The following is an 18,753-nucleotide window of genomic DNA, read 5'->3' as shown; positions in this document are numbered from 1 at the left end:
TGTTTCCCAAGTAAAAATATGTATATTGTCTTCCAAATGTCTGCGGACCAGATGGCAAATTACAACCAATTTTGTAGTTTAGGGCAAAAGAATATTTTGACCTTCTCCCAACCACATACAGCCCTCTATGGAATAAGACTAATTTCCACGACTTTACAGTAGTGTGTGCATTGAATATGCTACTTACCAGTATGCATCTGTTCTTGGCATGTATGGCTGCTGACATTCATATCTGTGCATCGATCGCCGCCTAGTGTTGGGTCCGGATGTTTGCACGTTGTTGTCCTGGAAGAGTCTTCGAAGTATCCTGGGATAGGTGACTCCTCCCCTGGACTACAGTGCGCATGGGCATCCTCTCCATCCTCAGATTGTTTTTCGCCATTGTGGCAGTGATGGAGTACATACAGAAAGTGATGACCATGCTTACAGTAATTCTGAGAGCTGCAGCTGCTACAGGCGCCGGGGAGGAGGGAGGGCGATATGAATGTCAGCAGCCCTACATGCCAAGAACAGATGCATACTGGTAAGTAGCATATTCAGTTCGAGGCATGTGGGCTGCTGAATTCATATCTGTGCATAGAATATATAGCAGTGCCCTCTTATTAGCGGCGGCTACCAGTGCCAGCTGCAGCGGTCTGAAAAAGAGTTTTGAGAACAGCCTGTCCTACAGCTGCCTGCTGTTTTGATTGCACATCTACACAATAGTGTTTGGTAAATGTATGTGTAGTGGACCAGGTGGCTGCTCTACATATGTCATGCAAAGGAATGTTTCCTAGGAAAGCCATTGAGGCCCCTAACTTACGTGTTGAGTGGGCTCGTGGGGGAATCGTTAAAGTACGTTTAGCCTTTTGATAGCAAATTTGGATACATTTAACGATCCATCTGGCTATTCCTGCTTTGGAGATAGCGTTACCTTTGTGGTGTGGGGCAAAGGCAACGAAAAGTTGTTGTGTTTTCCTAAAGGGTTTGGTCCTGTCGATATAATACATGAGGGCTCTTTTGACATCTAGTGTGTGGAGTGCCCTTTCTGCGACAGTTTGTGGGTTTTGGAAGAAAACGGGCAGTTCAATGGTTTGATTCATGTGGAACTGCGATACCACCTTTGGCATGAATTTGGGGTTGGTACGTAGTACGACCCTGTTGGCGTGGACCTGTATAAATGGCTCTTGAACGGTTAGTGCCTGGAGTTCACTAACTCTCTTCAAAGAAGCGATTGCTACTAGGAAAGCTACTTTCCAGGTAAGGAATTGAATCTCGCATGAGTGTAGAGGTTCAAAGGGTGGACCCATCAGGCGTGTGAGGACCAAATTGAGGTTCCACATCGGAGCCGGTGGGTGGCTTGGAGGAATGACTCGTTTGAGTCCTTCCAAGAATGCTTTGATGGCAGGCACTCTGAATAGAGAGAGGTGCTGCCTGGTCTGCAGATAGGCTGATATTGCGGTCAAATGGACACGTATAGAGGTGTACGCCAGATTGCATCGGTATAGGTGTAATAGGTAACAAATAATGTTTTGGATGGATGCGTCTAGCGGGTTAATGTCATTATTATTGCAATAAATGACGAACCTCTTCCATTTGGCTGCATAGCAAGCTCTGGTAGTGGGTCGCCTGGCCTCCTTAATGATGTCCATACAGTCAGGTGGCAGGTTGAGGTAGCCAAACTCTAGGAATTCAGGAGCCAGATTGCCAGGTTCAGCTGTTGCGGATCTGGGTGCTGAATCTCTCCATGGTTCTGCGTCAAATGCTCGGGTTTGATCCGTAGCCTTTGATGCGGCACCACGGAAAGTTCGAGAAAGGTGGTGTACCACGGTTGGCGCGCCCACGTTGGAGCAACCAGGACGAGCGTCAGTGAGTGTTGACGCAGTTTGCGTGCCACCAGCGGTATCAGTGGTGCTGGGGGAAAAGCGTACGCAAATCTGCCGGACCAGTTCATCCATATCGCATTGCCCTGCGACTGTGGATGTGGGAACCTGGCGGCAAAGCTTTGGCATTTTGCGTGTTCGCTTGTCGCAAATAGGTCTATCTCTGGATGACCCCACTGCTGGAAGTACGGTTGGAGTACTGATGGGTGTAACTCCCACTCGTGCATCTGGTGGCTGTGTCTGCTGAGCAGATCCGCCATCTGGTTGTCTTTGCCGGGGAGGTGTTCTGCCATGAGGAACATGTTCCTCTGAATGGCCCACTTCCACATGCTCTGAGCCAGATGAGACAACTGTGGAGAGTGTGTTCCTCCCTGCTTCTGTATGTAGTACATGGCAGTCATGTTGTCCGTCCGGATCAACACGACTTTGTTGCACAAGTGTACTTTGAATGCTTTCATAGCGAGGAAGATTGCCATCAGCTCTAGGAGGTTGATGTGCATCTTCTTTTGTTGTTGTGTCCATAGTCCCTGCACTGTGTAATGGAGTACATGAGCTCCCCATCCCTGGAGAGACGCGTCCGCCGTCAGTATTATCTGTGGGACAGGCTCTTGGAACGGTCGGCCCTTGCAAAGGTTTTGTGGATTCCACCAATGCAGAGAGTTGTATGCCCGACCGCTCACCAACACTAGGTCTTTCAACTGTCCTTGAGCCTGATTCCACTGACGTGCTAAGCACTCCTGAAGCGGGCGCATATGTAGTCTCGCGTGTGGGACTATGAAGATGCAGGAGGCCATCATGCCTATCAACTGCATGAACACTCGCGCGGGCAGGGAGTGTTGGGGTTTGAACTTGGAAATCAGCATTTGCATGCTGCTGATTCTCACTAAATTTGGCTGAGCTGTGGCTGCCAGAGTGTCTATAGTTGCACCAAGGTACTGTTGTACGTGCGCGGGCTGGAGATGGGATTTTGGGTAATTGAGTGAGAACCCTAGACTGTGAAGGAGATGAATGGTGCGGGACATGTGGCTGGCACATTGCTGGGATGACTTCGCTTGAACGAGCCAGTCGTCCAGGTAAGGGTAGACGTGTATGTGCTGCCTCCGTAGATGTGCCGCCACAGTAGCTAGGCACTTTGTAAACACCCTTGGTGCCGTTGTCACGCCGAAGGGAAGGACTCTGAATTGGTAATGCTGTCCTTGAACAGTGAACCTGAGGTATTTCTTGTGTGATGGGTGAATGGGTATGTGGAAATACGCATCCTTGAGGTCCAGTGTGGCTAGAAAGTCTCCCTGCTTGAGCAGCGGGAGGACTTGCTGGAGAGTGAGCATGTGAAAATGCTCGGAAAGAATGTATCTGTTTAGGGGTCTCAGGTCTAATATAGGTCTGAGTGACCCGTCCTTCTTCGGTATTAAAAAGTACAGGGAGTACACCCCCGTACCTTGCTCGTGGACGGGTACGACCTCTATTGCGCCTTTTAGAAGCATACTTTGCACCTCTTGCTGTAAGAGCGTTAAGTGCTCTGAGGACATAGGACGGTTTTTGGAGGTATTGTGGGTGGAGTGGAGGTTAGTTCTAGACAGTAACCGTATTTGATAATATCTTTGACCCACCTGTCCGTGGTGATGGAGTTCCACGTGGACAGGAACCTTTGTAGCCTTCCCCCGACAGGTGTTATGTGGTCGGGAGGAAGGGAGAGGGCGTCACTGCTTGTTCTTGGGGGAGGACCTGGTGTTGCCGTAGCCGCGTCCTCTGCCCTTTGTACTGGAGCCACGATATCCACCCCGGGTGTTTTTATCGTAGGTGGTTTGTGTATTGCTCTTGTTGTATGTTTGCTGTGACCCCTGTCCTCTACCTGCTCCTCTATTTCCGGGGCGACGAAAGGATCCGCTCCGAAAGGACTGAGTTTGGAGAGCCCCCATGGACTTTGCAGTGTCCGTGTCCTTCTTTATTTTCTCTAGGGTGGTGTCAACCTCCGGCCCGAATAAATAGTCGGGGTTGACAGGCTGGTTGAGTATGTTGTTTTGCACCTCAGGTTTGAATCCGGAGATTCGTAACCAGGCATGTCGTCGCAGCATGACGCTAGTGTTAATGGCCCTGGCGGCTGTGTCTGCGGCATCCAGCGCGCACTTGATGGATGCGTTTGTGAGGAGCTGTCCCTCCCTGATGAGGATCTCTGCACCTTCTCTGAATTGGTCAGGGAGATGTTGGATTAGTTGCTCTAATGTGTCATAGTGCGCTCTATCGTAGCGAGCGAGGAGTGCTTGAGTATTGGCAATACGCCATATGTTGGCTGCCTGGGCGGCAATCCGTTTGCCAGAGGTCTCTAACACCTTGGACTCCTTGTCCGGGGGAGGAGCGTCACCTGTTGTTTGTGAGTGTGCCCTCTTGCGAGCATTCGCAACGACAATGGAATCCAGAGGTAATTGGCCTCTGATGTAAGTAGGGTCCCCAGGCGCTGATCTGTATTTTTTGTCTATCCTGGGGTTTATCACTCTTGCCCTGGTGGGTTCCTTGAAGATGTCCTTTGCTGGTTTGAGGACACCCTTCAACATGGGTAGAGTTTTTATATTTCTTTCTGAGGAAGCAAAAGTGTCCATAAGAAAGTCTGCCTCGACGGTGTCCGAGTGAAGTTGCACCCCATGATTGGCCGCAGCACGTTCAATCAGAGCGTTGAATGCTGCCGTGTCCTCTGTGGGAGATGTTTTTGCTCCATAGAGTTGCGGGTCTTGTGCATCCATAGGTGCACCTGGGTCCACAGGGTCATCCCAAGTTTGATCAGGGTCTTGCTGGCCGTCAGGGTCCATGTCTCCGGGGTAGGGGACCTGGTCACCCATGTAGTCCCCCAACGCATCCGTGTCGGAGTTTGTGGGAGAGAAGGATTGTGGATCCTGGTAGGGTTAGTGGAAAGGTTCGTAAAGAACTGGTTCTGAAGCCACAGGCAGCTTTCTTTTTAGTGGAATCCTGAAGGAGTCCAAAGCCGGCTCCGAAGTTATTTTCCGTTTGTGGATAATCATCCTGCCGGTGTCGGCGTCGATTATATGCGATGGAGACGTCTCCCCAGAGTGTTCGGCAGGCGTGATTGTGGTATGGGTCACCCGTGTCCTGATTTGGAACATTTTTGGGGCCGTGGATGGTGGCAGGCCAAAAGTAATGTTGGCTGGTGTCGAAGAGGCTGCTGGAGCTTTAATTGGCTCGGAGCCCGACGTGTCCTGGAGGACCATTTTCTTTTTGGTGCTTTGCGCAGCAATGGGTCGAGTCTGGAGCGCCCTCGAGTCTTTCGCACCGACCGGTTCAGTGGAGGCGGTCGTGGATTTTTTCGACGCCGGTGGGTCATCGAGTCGAGGGGCGGGAGTGGCCGTCGACTTCTTCGATGATTGTGGCTTAGATGTCGCCGTGGAAGCGGCGTGAGACGCAGCAGGCTGTTTGACCTTTGGGGTCGGAGTCGATTGCGTCGGTGCCGGGAGCCGAGCAGGTTTGGTGGTACCGACGGCCTTCTTCCTTATGTCGACTCCGACGTCGGCCGCTTCGAGTTCGGCACCGAAGTCTCGTTTGGTGCGCTCGGTGCCGATGTGTTTTGCTGGCGTCGAAGGTGTGGAGGGCCTCGATCCGACCAGCGCCGGTTTCGGTTTCAAGTGAACCAATACTGCTTTCGGTTTCGGTTTTAGAGAAGGGAAACCAGCCATTTTTGGCATTAATGGCTGCCGCTGAATGTCCGAGGGCGGGGCCGAAGAACTGCGGGATAAGTCTTGGGTAAGGCCCGAAGGCGATCCCTCGACCGGAGCCATAGACTGTTGCACTGGGCTTTCTTCAGTCTGAACGGGTAGGCCCTGCTCGTCACCGGAGCTACTCTCTTCGGCCCCTAAGGCCTCATCGTAGTCTCCTACCTCGGTGTCGTCTTCATCTCTGCGAAAGAGTGTTTCATCGACATCCCCCGATCCGGAGTCATGTTCGGAAACGGGACTGGAGGGTAGGTTCTCCACTTCTTCGACATCTTCGGTCTCGGCGTTGAAGATGTCGGCCGGGGCCGGTGCCGCTTGCTGCGCCTCGAGTCTCGCCGCTCGTCGATTCCGTAGAGTCTTCTTGGATCGAAATCTGGCACAGGCCATGCATGTAGATTCGTCGTGATCCGGCGAGAGGCATTTGTTGCACACCGGATGGACGTCGACGTGGGGGTATTTCGCATTGCATACCGGACACCTCTTGAATGGTGTTCTCGATTCCATCGCTGATGTCGAATCGACGGTCGGGTAAGATGCGAAAGTTTGCTCTAGAAGTTAGTAAACTAACAGAGATACTATCGATACCGATCGATAACAGTACCGACGCGAGCTAAAGGCCTTTTGGCCTGAAAACAGGTTTTCCTAACTTGAGTCAAGATAACACATCCGAACCCAATGGCGGAAAAAAACAATCTGAGGATGGAGAGGATGCCCATGCGCACTGTAGTCCAGGGGAGGAGTCACCTATCCCAGGATACTTCGAAGACTCTTCCAGGACAACAACGTGCAAACATCCGGACCCAACACTAGGCGGCGATCTATGCACAGATATGAATTCAGCAGCCCACATGCCTCGAACATATATATATATTATTTTTTTTTAAACAGTTTTTTATCGTATTTTACAATTTGAAACATTCCCTTTAGGTCTGCTATCCTCAAAATGACACCCCCACAAGTTTCACATTGCAGCTGCCCATACGAAACACAGCAAATTAACCACATAACCCTGTACACAGTAGTGACCCTCAGCAAGCGGGTGGAGGGTTATCAGCCCCTTGGACCCTCCGGGAGAGCAGAACATACATTATCTCATACAGTAGCTGGCCCAGCAGTGTTTGGAGGTATTGCCACAGAAAGGGGTAGGGGAAACGTGTGGGGAATCAGAGTTTATTGTTCCTATAGTATTATACATTTTTCTAGGCTACCACTGGCATTTTTTTTTGTACTGTGCTGAAAAAATGACCTTATTTTCATCACATTGGAAAAGCACACTGAGAAACGTGGTTCTGTAGGCATGCCAAAGTTAGTGTTACTGAATGGAGAAATCACGTTTTGGGGCTGTTGTAATAATTTTATCGCCTCTTTACAAATCTGCAAACAAATGTTTATGATCTAACAAAAGTGACTTTTTGGGATAAAGTTTTGAGTACTTTTACAGATTGTTGTGATCTCAGTTACTAATCGCTCTCTATTAGGATTTTAAATTGAAAACTAACTTATGAGGCCCCTCTTTTCTGTATAACTAAGGCCTCACCACCTGTCCAATATGCAATTAACATTTCGAAATCGGAGGTAAGCACTGCATATTATGTCTTGAAATGTCTTGTGAAATCCATCAGAAATGCTTTTTGAGCAAGATCTGGGGGGCATGGAACAAATTTAGGGGAGACATCTATGACCCACCACATGAACAAGCGGAGGAGGACTCAGGTGAGGAATGCTAGGGAGGGAGGCGGCAACAACATGAAGGGTACCATTAATGACTATGGGGGGAACTACCAGAACTCCTTACCTGCCACTGTTGCTGCTGCCCTGGAGGGAGCTGGCCACGCTACCACCACCGACACGCTAGCGCTGCTGGCGCCGCTGATCGTCTCCCACGCTGCCGCCATCACCTCACGGCAGAGAGCGGGGACTACAGCCCCCAAGCACCCCTGCGGCCGCTGACGCTGCCAACGCGCCCGGAGGCGCTTTAAAAACTCGCGCCTTTCTCCGCGTTGCGGGACGCGCGCGGGCGGCGCCGGGCTGAGCCCGGGCAGAGGGCGGGCCGTCTGTGGCCGTCAGAGGCAGGAGGAGGCAGGGCAGGGCCACGGAACTCTGATCGTCGCTTAACCCGTAAGTGATCAATCCTATACACATATCCATTCTGAAGGTTACCGCATATGTCTATGCCTTCGCTGATGTCGAAGTCCAAGTCTTCTAACCAATCCGGTGCAGGGGATAAGAGGACTATGGACAATTACTTGGTAAAAGTTGTGAATAAGATTAATAAAGACCGGAGACTTTCACTGGGCAGATCTATCTCTGAAGCCTCCTTAGTGGACACATCAGTCTCTAATACCGAAACACTTGCTGAAAGCTGTAAGGGTAATACTGGCAATGCTGTTGGGATTTTGGATGTTGATGTACTCCCTGATATGGATATTATTGGTAGTATTGATGAACCCTCTTCCCCATCGAAGTCATCTATCCTTTCTACTAGAGCCTGCTCTAAAACCATCCCAACTCCCTCCCCGATGCAGAGGAAAATGCGGGCATGCAGGAAAGTACAAGTAAAGAGAGTGGGGACCTATAAGCCAAAAAAGCAGGGTTCTTCTCAACTAGGCAGGGGGGTTTCATCAGATTCGTCAAAAGATATATCGGGGACTAATGACAAGGCTGAGGGGGTCTTTCTGCATGCTGACTCAATAGGACAATTGGTGTCAATTTTTGAGACCAAATTAGAGTCTATCATTAGTCCCCTGTTGGCGAAACTAAGGGTAATTTCAGATGAAGTAGATACATTAAAGGGCCTTTTGGCTTCTTATGAAAAACGATCTTCCCCTATGTTACCCCCCCCCTGTTCATAAACCTATAGATGGTGCCATGGAATCTATTTTGCAGCCGTCTGACACTCACAGTATGGGAGTCCCTTCGGTTTCAGGGGACAGTTGTCAGTCAAGTCGGCCCATGGACGCGCTTTCCACTGGGACATCAGTTGTTGTACCTTCTATTGTAGCCATTTCATCAGGAAAAGTAATTTCTGCACATACATGCCCAATTAATAACCAGAAGCCTGTAGCCAAGGGAAATGATGGTCATATTAAGCATAAGAGAAACCATATCGTTAACCTCCCACCACAGTGTGCCCCCTACACAGTGGTATTGATTAATGTTCCGGAGGTTGACTCTAGTATGCTTAACTCTAGCCAGGAATCTCACGATTCCTTAAAAAACAAATCACTTGCCTGGCTCAATAAAAATTGTGGGTTTCCACTGGCACTGGCTAAAGATATTTTACCCACCCGCAGAGTCAGCTGGATAGGAGAAGGAAGGAAATCTACCTCAGGGGACTGTATAATAGTAAATTTTAGATACCCACAACATGTGGCAACCGTCCTCTTAAGAGCTGCCTCCCTACCCAACCAAGTTAATTTGGTCTCTGCTAGGCCTTTAGGTTATTTTTACAGCTATCTAGATGGCTTACAATTGCCAAGGCCCCAACAGATCGAGCCGTTTGAACCTGGTTTAATCAGGGGTGGGGGCAGTCATCCTCCCTTTTTCCAACTAAAAGCCCCCGAGTATTTTAACAGAAGGAACATGCAGGTTAATGAGGAATCAAGTTGGCAAAGGGATTATACCATCCCCCTTTTTAACCATTACTCTGCCCTGTCCTCATTGGAGGAAAACGATTGACTGCCCGATAATACTAGGAATACGATTGAGATAGTAGCGAGGGGTGACCTTACTGATAAAGTAGTGACTGTTCCCTCATCACCGCCACCCGAACCTGTCACGGTGGATGCTGTCTTGGAGAACATAGGAATTAAAAAAAAGAATCAGAATTGCTGTACCATTGTAGACCCCCCTTTAAATTCAGACTTCTCCCCGGCAGACCCTGTAAATGTCCATACAGGGGGCAAGTGTGATCCTGATACAGCCTATCGCGTTGTTACGTGGAATATTGCTGGGTTGAAAAAGAAGTTAGATTCCCCTCTGTGGAAGGACTTTATAAACAAGGGGTAAGACATAATATGTCTTCAAGAAACGTGGTGTGAGGAACCTATCTTTATCGAGGGATACCTAGCACACAGCCTGAACGCAGTGAGCTCAAATGTTGGAAGAGCTAAAGGTGGTCTCTTGCTTTTAATATCAACCAAACTAAGATTTTGTAAAGTTAAAAGCTGTGTTTCAGTGGATGTCTATTCCCAGATTTTATGTCTAGAGTTTGATAAAGGGAAAGATCTGTTGCTGATAAATTTTTATAATAATGTATTCACGGCCGACAGAGGTAAAATCCTGATTCAGCTTGAAAATGAGATTGAGAGGACAATGGCAGTTATAGGTCACCAATCTATAATCCTCTGGTTGGGTGATTTTAATATAAGTCCTTGCCCTTATGCCTCGAGTAATTCATGTGGCCTAACAAGGGAAAGTGGTATCTTGGAGGGATACGATTGTTCACACTTCCCACACTGTAAGTACGGCACTACTCTTAATATGATGTTAGCAAAGTTTGATTTGGATATGCTAAATTGCACAAAGAATAGCTCCAACGTTAACTGTCCAACATTTACTGGAAGAGGAGCTAATTCATATATAGACCACATTTTATTGTCTAACGATTGTGCATACTCCAACTTGAGTGTTAATGAACAGATCTTAAGTGATCATAATAGTATTTCTTTATCATTGCACTGTTGGGGTCCAAAAAATATGGATGCTAGCAATAGTATTAATTTTATCGAGGCTGTACGACCCAATGGGTTTAGGATTAAATGGACTAAGGTTGTCCCACACGAGTTGTTGGCGGAGGTTTTAAGCAAATGTACTATGGAGATAAACTATTGTCTTAGCGATGAGGTACACCCGCAAGTTGTATTAAACCACCTATGTACTATTAATGAAGCAATCGACAATCTACTTACCAAACCATGCAAGGGGAAAAGAGAAATTAACACCGGCTGGTTTGATAAAAGTTGCACACAGGCCCTTCAAGCTCTAAAACATGCTATGAGCTCTAAACCACGGGATTGTATAACAATTAAAACTTGTCGTCTTGCTTATAAAACATCACTTAAGATAAGGAAAAAAGCTCTCCAAGAAGAGGCCTGGGACAATCTTAGCTGCGCGGCCGAAACAAACAATAGCAAATTATATTGGCAAACTATAAATAGTCCTTTCCTAAAAAACGATTCAATGCCAGAAATAACCTCTCATGTCGACTGTCAATCATGGATGCTTCATTTTTCAAACATTTTTAATCCAGATAGGTTGATTTTAAATTCCCATATGGACAATGTGTATACCTGGCCCAGATTGCCTTTAGATATTGGCCTTGATGAGGTTTACGAAGGCATACATAATAGTAAGGGCGGAAAAGCGCCAGGTCCGGATGGAGTCCCGCTGGACTTGTACAAATCCGAGTTAGATCTGTGGGCCCCCATCCTGACCAGGTTCTTTAATGCAACAGCGGTGGGTCAGATGCCAATTTCCTGGGGCCAGTCCATAATTATTCCTCTATTTAAGAAGGGCTCGAGATCTGAGGCAAGTAATTATCGTCCCATTTCTCTATTAGATGCATCGATAAAAATATTGAGTAGAATAATTTTAAATAGGTTGGAGACTTGGGCCGAGGACAACATGTTAATCTCAAAGGCACAATATGGATTCAGGAAAGGTCTGGGGACGTTGGAACAGTGCGTTAATTTAGACCTCCTCATACATAAATACACTGTTGCTAAGGAGGGGAATCTTTTCCTTTGTTTCGCAGACCTAAGCAGTGCCTTTGATCTTGTAGACCATAACATCCTTTGGGACACCCTGTTAAATCTCGGTGCTCCCAAAGAGTGTGTCTTCTTTCTGGCCCGGTTATATTCTGGCCTATCATGTAAAGTACGCTATGGTCCTATGGGAGAATGTACACCTTTTTTTAAAGTTGCACGAGGGATTCGCCAGGGGTGCGTTTTGGCCCCGTTTTTATTCTCACTATTTATAAATGAAATTGATACGATTTTAAGTAAATTATCCTCAGACGCCCCATCGATTGATGGTAGCGCTACCCCTATTTTATTATACGCAGACGACGCAGTCCTTTTATCACGAACACAGAATGGTTTGCAACGCCTTATAGACAGATTTGTGTTATTTACCAAAGAGAGGAAACTGATTATTAATAAAAGTAAGACTTTTGTTATGACCTGTGGAAAGAGGGTGAAATCCAACTCTTCCTTCTTTATTGACAAAGTGAAAATACAATCGGTCAACAGTTTCTGCTATTTGGGGATAACATTTTCAGGCGATGGGAAATGGTCTAAAGAAGACGATACTGTGAGGTTAAAGATGAACAGAAACACCAGTAGTATTTTTAGATTTGCGGCTAAACTAGGGCAAAGGAGAGTGAAGGACATGCTGGCCATCTACAAAGCTAGGTGTATTTCATCTGCCTTGTACGGGGCAGGAGTTTGGGGCCACCATTCTGTTGATGGTTTACAGAGTGACGAAAATAAGTTCCTGAAGAAACTGCTTTGCGCCCCATCCTCGGTCCCCAATATTTTAACCCACTTGGAAGCCGGTATTGACTTTATTGTGGACTTAGCCGCATTACGCCCACTGCTGCTTTGGCGATCTATCTGGTCTAAAACAGAGACAGTATTTACACAATCAATTATTAAAGACTGTCTGAAACTTGATAATTTATCTCGTATACCTTGGCTCAGTTACATCTACTACTGGTTCAATCTTCTGTTTGAATGTAATATTCGTTTGAACCCCGAAGCAGCTGCACTGATACCAAAGAAAGACATAAAATCGAAGTTCCTAGCATTTAAGAATGCGGCTAGAGAAAATCAGTCCAAAAATCTAAAAACAGTTGCTTCTTACCTAGATCTGAACTTAAGTAGAGGTTTTCAGACATATCTAGAGATTGTGACTTACAACCAACATAGATTTGTCCTAACCCGATTAAGGCTCGGGATTGTGCATCACCTAGTCTCATTCCCTGATATAAAGATCAAATCCAATATGCTGTGTCCTTGTGATAATATTTCAAAACAAAGCTGCTGTCACTTTTTATTGTTTTGTAAGTTTTATTGTCATTTTAGGAAATTTTATCTAAAACCTATCCTTTTAAAAAATAAGATACGCACTATTAAATCAGCAATGAAGTTCCTTACAACTCTAGAAAGCCCGGATACCTGTTTTTTTGTGGCATCCTATGTGCTCAAATGTATGAGTATAAGGAAATCCTTAGTCTGCATTGATTAGTTCCTTTTGTTATATACTCTGTACTTATAGGTACCGCCTTGACTCTGATATGTACCTTGTAGCCTAAGTGAACCTTAGATGAATTCTGTAATTATAGGATTGTTGCTATACTTATTATTTTTGCTTATTTGCACATATTAGACAACTTACCTGGAATTTGCACTTTGTTACAAATACAATGTGGATGCTTGTTGGAAATTAAGTTTAATACTGGACTATTTAATGAAGCACTATGCACTTTAACAATGTGTCAAATATTGTTTCTTTTTCTGTAATGCCCTGTGTATATGACATTCTAGTCTAATATGTATTTTGTTTGTTCTGCTTTTATGGTTGTATTTTACATACCGAATAAAGCTTTTGAACTTGAACTTGACTATGATGTAATGAATGCCAATGTAATAAGATTGCCGAACTGTGTATTGTTGATTTACAATGTGTATATATACCACCTGGAAGAGTTATGCCTCGACGATGTTAATTATAATAAAAATAATTTTTTTTAAAAATGCTTTTTGAGCTCAAAGTGGGATCTAACCAGAACTACAGAGGTTTCACCACCTTTATAATTTATAACACTAAAGAGTTCCCAACTGCCAGACAGACGTATTCCCAAAGCAGAGAGCTGTATACCTGGAAAGCTTCTCTTGGTTTCTTCCATGTTGCTTCTTTTACTATTATAAGGTCAGAGTGCCGTCAAAATTGGGTCCCTAGTGGATACATAGGGCCAAATCTATAACAATTTTTCTCTGAGTAATTGATTTATTCACATTAAATAATGGAAAATAAAATAAGTTTTGAAATAGACCTCTAGTCTGGTTAAGACGAGCATTCCCCCAGAAGGCTTTATACCAGGTGCACGTGACTATGAAGCCTTTTAATGTTCCTCTGTTCCGCTCTTCGTTTAAAACATAAAAATATGCTTATTCTTACCAAGAAAGGACAAGAGGGTTAATGATTTCCTTGAAACGAAGAATCCCATGACTTTAACAGAATACAGCTATCATTCCGGATTGACTTTTCATCCATTTCTCTGGCTCAGAAAAAAATAAACCGCTATTCTTAAAGAGCGCAACAATCATTATGGTGAATGGCAAACTCTTGCATCTCAAATCTGAAAAAAACGAGCCCAAATGAAACTTAATCCACATAGCATTCTCTGGAAGACAATTACAAATAGCATATCAGTAACTGAGGCCGGAGAGGAAACAACCCACAGTTCCATATTTCGGAGCGGTACTGTACCTGGACAAATTTACGTATAATCCTGTTGAACAGCCCCATTAACTGGCTAACCGGAAGCTCGATCTCCTTTTCGAGTTGGTCCATAGTTTTATGCTGCAGTCCAACACCTACAAGAAGGGCCTGACAAAAAAAGGAAGATGATATTTCTAAAGGCATCTAAGCACGTGAAGTTCTAAACACCAACCAACAGCAAATTAAACATACAAGATACCCCAGCAGCTTCAGAATGCATACTTGCGGCTAAAAGGGTCCCTTTTCAGTTATTTCCTATTGTGCAGAAGTAGCTAAGAAGAAGCAGATCAGGCCATGCTGAATACTGAACAATACCATCATGAGCAAGACATACAGTATGGGCTGGTTGTGATCAGATTACTGCAAGGAAAAGTGACTGGGTAGGGTGACATCTAACTGACTCAGACATCATACTGTACTGTATTTTTTATATGACATTGCACATACTTAAAAAATTAGCCATAGTTAGATAGTATGCTCATTTGAACCCCGTCACCAGGTACACAGGTCTCTTAGAAACTCGTCACACCCTCTGATCATCAGAGGAATAGTACTCCCAAAAAAGAACGACCCCTAAAACGATCACATACAGACTGCGCTGGTGATAAGGTCATGTCGCCGAGCTGCTGCAGAAAGAACATCTTTGACAGGACAGGAATGAGGTCCATTATCAGATGATAATCCACCATGTTTCTCGAGTACATCTCTAGACGCTTCAGGTCGTACGGGATGAAGACAGCCTCTAGTTCTGATCGATTAATACCTGAGAAGGTGAAAGTAAAGTGTTTCAATTTTAGTTATTACTTCTTTTGGCATTAGGATTCCCAAGCAATGATCTATCCAAATGTACTCAAATATACATATAAAAGGCTCTGGTAAAATACACTGAATTATTTGCACTTGAGTAGCACAAAAGTTGAGGAAATATTCAAGATATCCTTATGAACAACAGATAAACCACCTCACAAGTATACAACAGTGCTGCTACACCTTACGGGTGGGAATAACCTTGCTAACAGCAACACTCCATTACTTTCGAACTCCACGCCTTAGGCAATACCAACCACAAACCGCTCAGATACTCCAAGTAATTATGTTTCAACAAGCTCACAGCAACTGTGCAAAACTGTGTAAACTTCCCAGTCCTGCACTTAGGAGTGGGTGTGATGGCTACATGGAAGCAGTCATGCATACAACTTAATCAGACTACCCAACAAAACATGATACAACAGTGAGCACACAGCTCAGATATTTCATATAGCTGGGCACCACAATGCTCACAGCAGTATGTATCAAATACAATAATAAATAATTGGTACTCCAACAGAACACATTAGTCAGAATGAACATGTGTCCAACTTGGGTCATAGGCATTATGCAGATCTAGACCTGACCAGACACACAAAAGCCACCCTACATAAAACAATAGATTTCTCTGACACCAACCAAACACTGTATAGCTTGACCAATATATGGAGACACTGTGGACACTAAGAAGACACTACAGACTCAGTCACTACATACATTTACCGCTAGCTGGTCACTGCTTATATCAATCGCTCAGATGAAGCACACACGCTTATTTGCAAAAATCCCTGAATAAACACACAAAACACAAACTATTGCAATACACTCATAAACAAATATCTACATGAAATATCAAATGCACTTAGACTTTTGATTTAAGTACCCAGTCTACACAAAGCTGCAAGCCCATACTAATGGCGATACAGAACTAATAAAACTATACAAATCTTTAACACATCTTTCACCATTGCGACACAAAATCCCCCATCTTCCTTTCCCCAGAGATAACGAACTTCAAGGCCTCTGCACATGGGGATGAATGGAACCATTGGTTAATTTAAATGTTTAATCTTTTAATGTCATTTTATTTGTACCAAACACGGCTAAAGAAAGTCATAAGAATCTACAACTAACAACTTTAATCAACATCTCGGAAATTAGCTTTAAGAAAAGTCTACTGCTAATTCCAGGTATAAGCAGTAAATATCTGCACTCACCGGAAGACGACGATTTCTTGACATTCTTGTTCTGCAGAATGTTAAGCGCTAGGGCAGGAGAGAAACTACTGAACTGATAGGAAAGCAGAGACAGGAACCGCCTCCTGAAGTCTACAAGTAAAACAGACATAAGATATTTGAGGGTACTTATGAATCACTTTATCAATGAGGCAACCCCAGATTTCTTTATAATACAATTCTCTTTTCCGTTTGTTCAGATCATGCCCTAGCAATATGTTAACCGTCTCAGAGCAAACAAGTGTTTTCGTTTCTTCCTTAACAGAAGACAATTTTGTTTGGCAAGGTATACTCTTTTCAAATGGAAATTAAATGTTAGCTTAACCACAGAGAAAAGTCAACACAGAAGGAGCCTGTATACCCAAATGAATAAACAGCAGCATACAGAATTCTGTGCTGGTAAATGCTGCAAACCTTTCAAAGCCAAGAGAACGTAATTTGCTGTGTTTGGCCTACAATATATGATTTCTTTTGCATGATGAAACTCCAACATGGAAATAAGGAAATACACAGTGCTAATTCTCATCCAGTGGAATAATAAAATAAATGCATATTGTGCATAGCCTTTGTGATGAGGATGTCCTAGTAGCAGTGGATGGTTATCCAAAGGCTCTGAAAATCTCTTTATAGCGGAGAGGAGAAATTCGGATTGCATTTTATGTGGGTAACCGGTCAAAGAACCATTATAGATAAGTCTTAACATAAACAGAAACAATGGGTCAGTCATGCAGGTTGAGCAGGACAACAACGGTGTTCTCCTGTGAACTTGGTACAATTTCAGAATAATGCGTACCCAGGGAACTGAAGAAAACAACTGAATTACACTTATTACACTAACAACCAGCTTTTTTAAAATTAACAGTTAAGACATACATAATTTGTGCAGAGTTGGGGAAAAAGTTAAAGTTAAACATTTTGCACTTCATTAACCAATGTGGCAAAAAAGGGAACAGAAATTACAAGGAGATAAAGTAATTTGTCCCAGACATAAGATACAATTACATGAGGCAGGTGGAACTAGATCTGTGATTTTGCGCTCCAGTCAACAACTCTGCCACTAGTTCACATCCGCATACTTCGCATTTCTTCAAATGCATAGGTAATATCTTAGCAGGTCAGAGACTTATAAAACGTCAGCCTATTGGAAGAGTGTGGTAAGAATTACTCTGCAGAGGGAGGCAGACTGTGGCTTGCCATGTAAACTGGAGCATAATTTGAAAAAGATTTTGGAAGGCCAATGGGGATATTTACTATGTCCCACGAGTTTAACATTTACTTGCTATCAAACTTCACAGTGTGACTCTTTGAGCACACAGAACCACATACGACTCAATGATATTTGGCAATCTCTCATGCTGCACAAAGGTTATTAGCAGAGTAAGCTAGAACAATAAAATATCATACTGCTATTAAACAGGTGCTTATATCGGAAGGGCCTTCAAAATGTCAAGGGGTCAAGCAAAGAATTGCAGAACCAACCGATGCAACACTCCGTGCCAAAATAAATACATTCCTGCAATGATTACCTTTCCAGAAAGCGGTGAGCCAAGGTTCCCGTTCAGCATCCTCCTCTTCGCTCAGCATCTTCAGCATTATGCACGAGTGCTCCCCAGTAAGGTCATTCTGTCGGACACAGGTTGCATTTAGACTCTTCATAAGCGTCCAAGACACTGACATGGATTAAATATATTTGCCTAGTGTACATCCTTTCTCTTGCAAAAGCTTTAGCTCTGGGAAAAGCAGTCACTGACCGCTGCCTATGCTCCGGTTGGTCATCTATTGGCTAGTCTCAATAGCTGCTGATAACAGAGTTCAACAGACTCCTCTTGAAAATGATCTGCTGGATTGGCTGCAATGCAAGTGTGAAGAACAAGTTACTTACCTTCGGTAACGCCTTATCTGGTACAGACATGATGTAGCCGCAGATTCCTTAACTTTGAATTTCCCACGACTGGCTCCAGAAGATTTGGTTTCGAGCAATACCCCTGCGCACCGGTAGATGGCGTTGGTTGGATACGTGGAGTCGACCGTGTCGGAAGGGACATCCGCATCACCTATATAGGTGCCACCACAGTGCACGGATGTTAGTTACTTTTTCACAAATTTCTACGCCAGAAGCGCAGAACCATGCACTGTACTGACATTGGTGTTTGTAAACTAGGGCCCAGAAAGAGATCATGTCTGACCCTAGAAACCTGTCTGCAATGCCAGGAGGATAGGCGGGTCGGTAAGGAATCTGCTGCTAGATCATGTCTCTTCCAGAAAAGACATTATTAAAGGTAAGTAACATGTTCATCTGATAGACATCTAGCTGTAGATGCCATACCTCTGAATAGATACCCAAGCAATACCATCCCGGATGATGAACTGCAGACAAGTTTAGACTAGAAAAATCTGCAGGACTGAGCGACCAAAATGGCTGTCCATGTGGACTTGACTTCTAGGCAGTAATGCTTGGTAAACGTGTGCAGGGAAGCCCACGTTGCCGCATAACAGATGTCAGAATTGGGACTCCACGTTGTAACACAGTGGTGTCAAGTGAAGTCAATTTATTATGCTTGATTAATTAAAACCATTGCATCTACAAGGTATATGGAATACCTAATAGAACAGATTAAAATTTAT

General features: G+C 44.6%; 1 protein-coding gene across 1 annotated transcript in view; it reads right to left on the bottom strand.

Annotated features, from left to right (window-relative positions):
* NAT10 (N-acetyltransferase 10) overlaps positions 1-18,753 on the bottom strand; it is a 231,230-nt gene that overhangs the window by 21,301 nt on the left and 191,176 nt on the right. The window contains exons 22-25 of the mRNA XM_085643531.1: positions 17,655-17,751; positions 16,111-16,221; positions 14,677-14,849; positions 14,075-14,194 (exon numbers count right to left, since the gene is read on the bottom strand). Of these exons, the coding sequence (XP_085499657.1) occupies positions 14,075-14,194; positions 14,677-14,849; positions 16,111-16,221; positions 17,655-17,751 (501 nt within the window). The remainder of the gene's footprint in view (positions 1-14,074; positions 14,195-14,676; positions 14,850-16,110; positions 16,222-17,654; positions 17,752-18,753) is intronic.

The sequence above is a fragment of the Triturus cristatus genome, chromosome 3_1, assembly GCF_964204655.1.
Source record: "Triturus cristatus chromosome 3_1, aTriCri1.1, whole genome shotgun sequence".
Classification (NCBI taxonomy): Eukaryota; Metazoa; Chordata; class Amphibia; order Caudata; family Salamandridae; genus Triturus; species Triturus cristatus.
The sequence above is the reverse complement of the archived record's forward strand: the minus strand, read 5'-3'. Positions and strand labels throughout refer to the sequence as shown.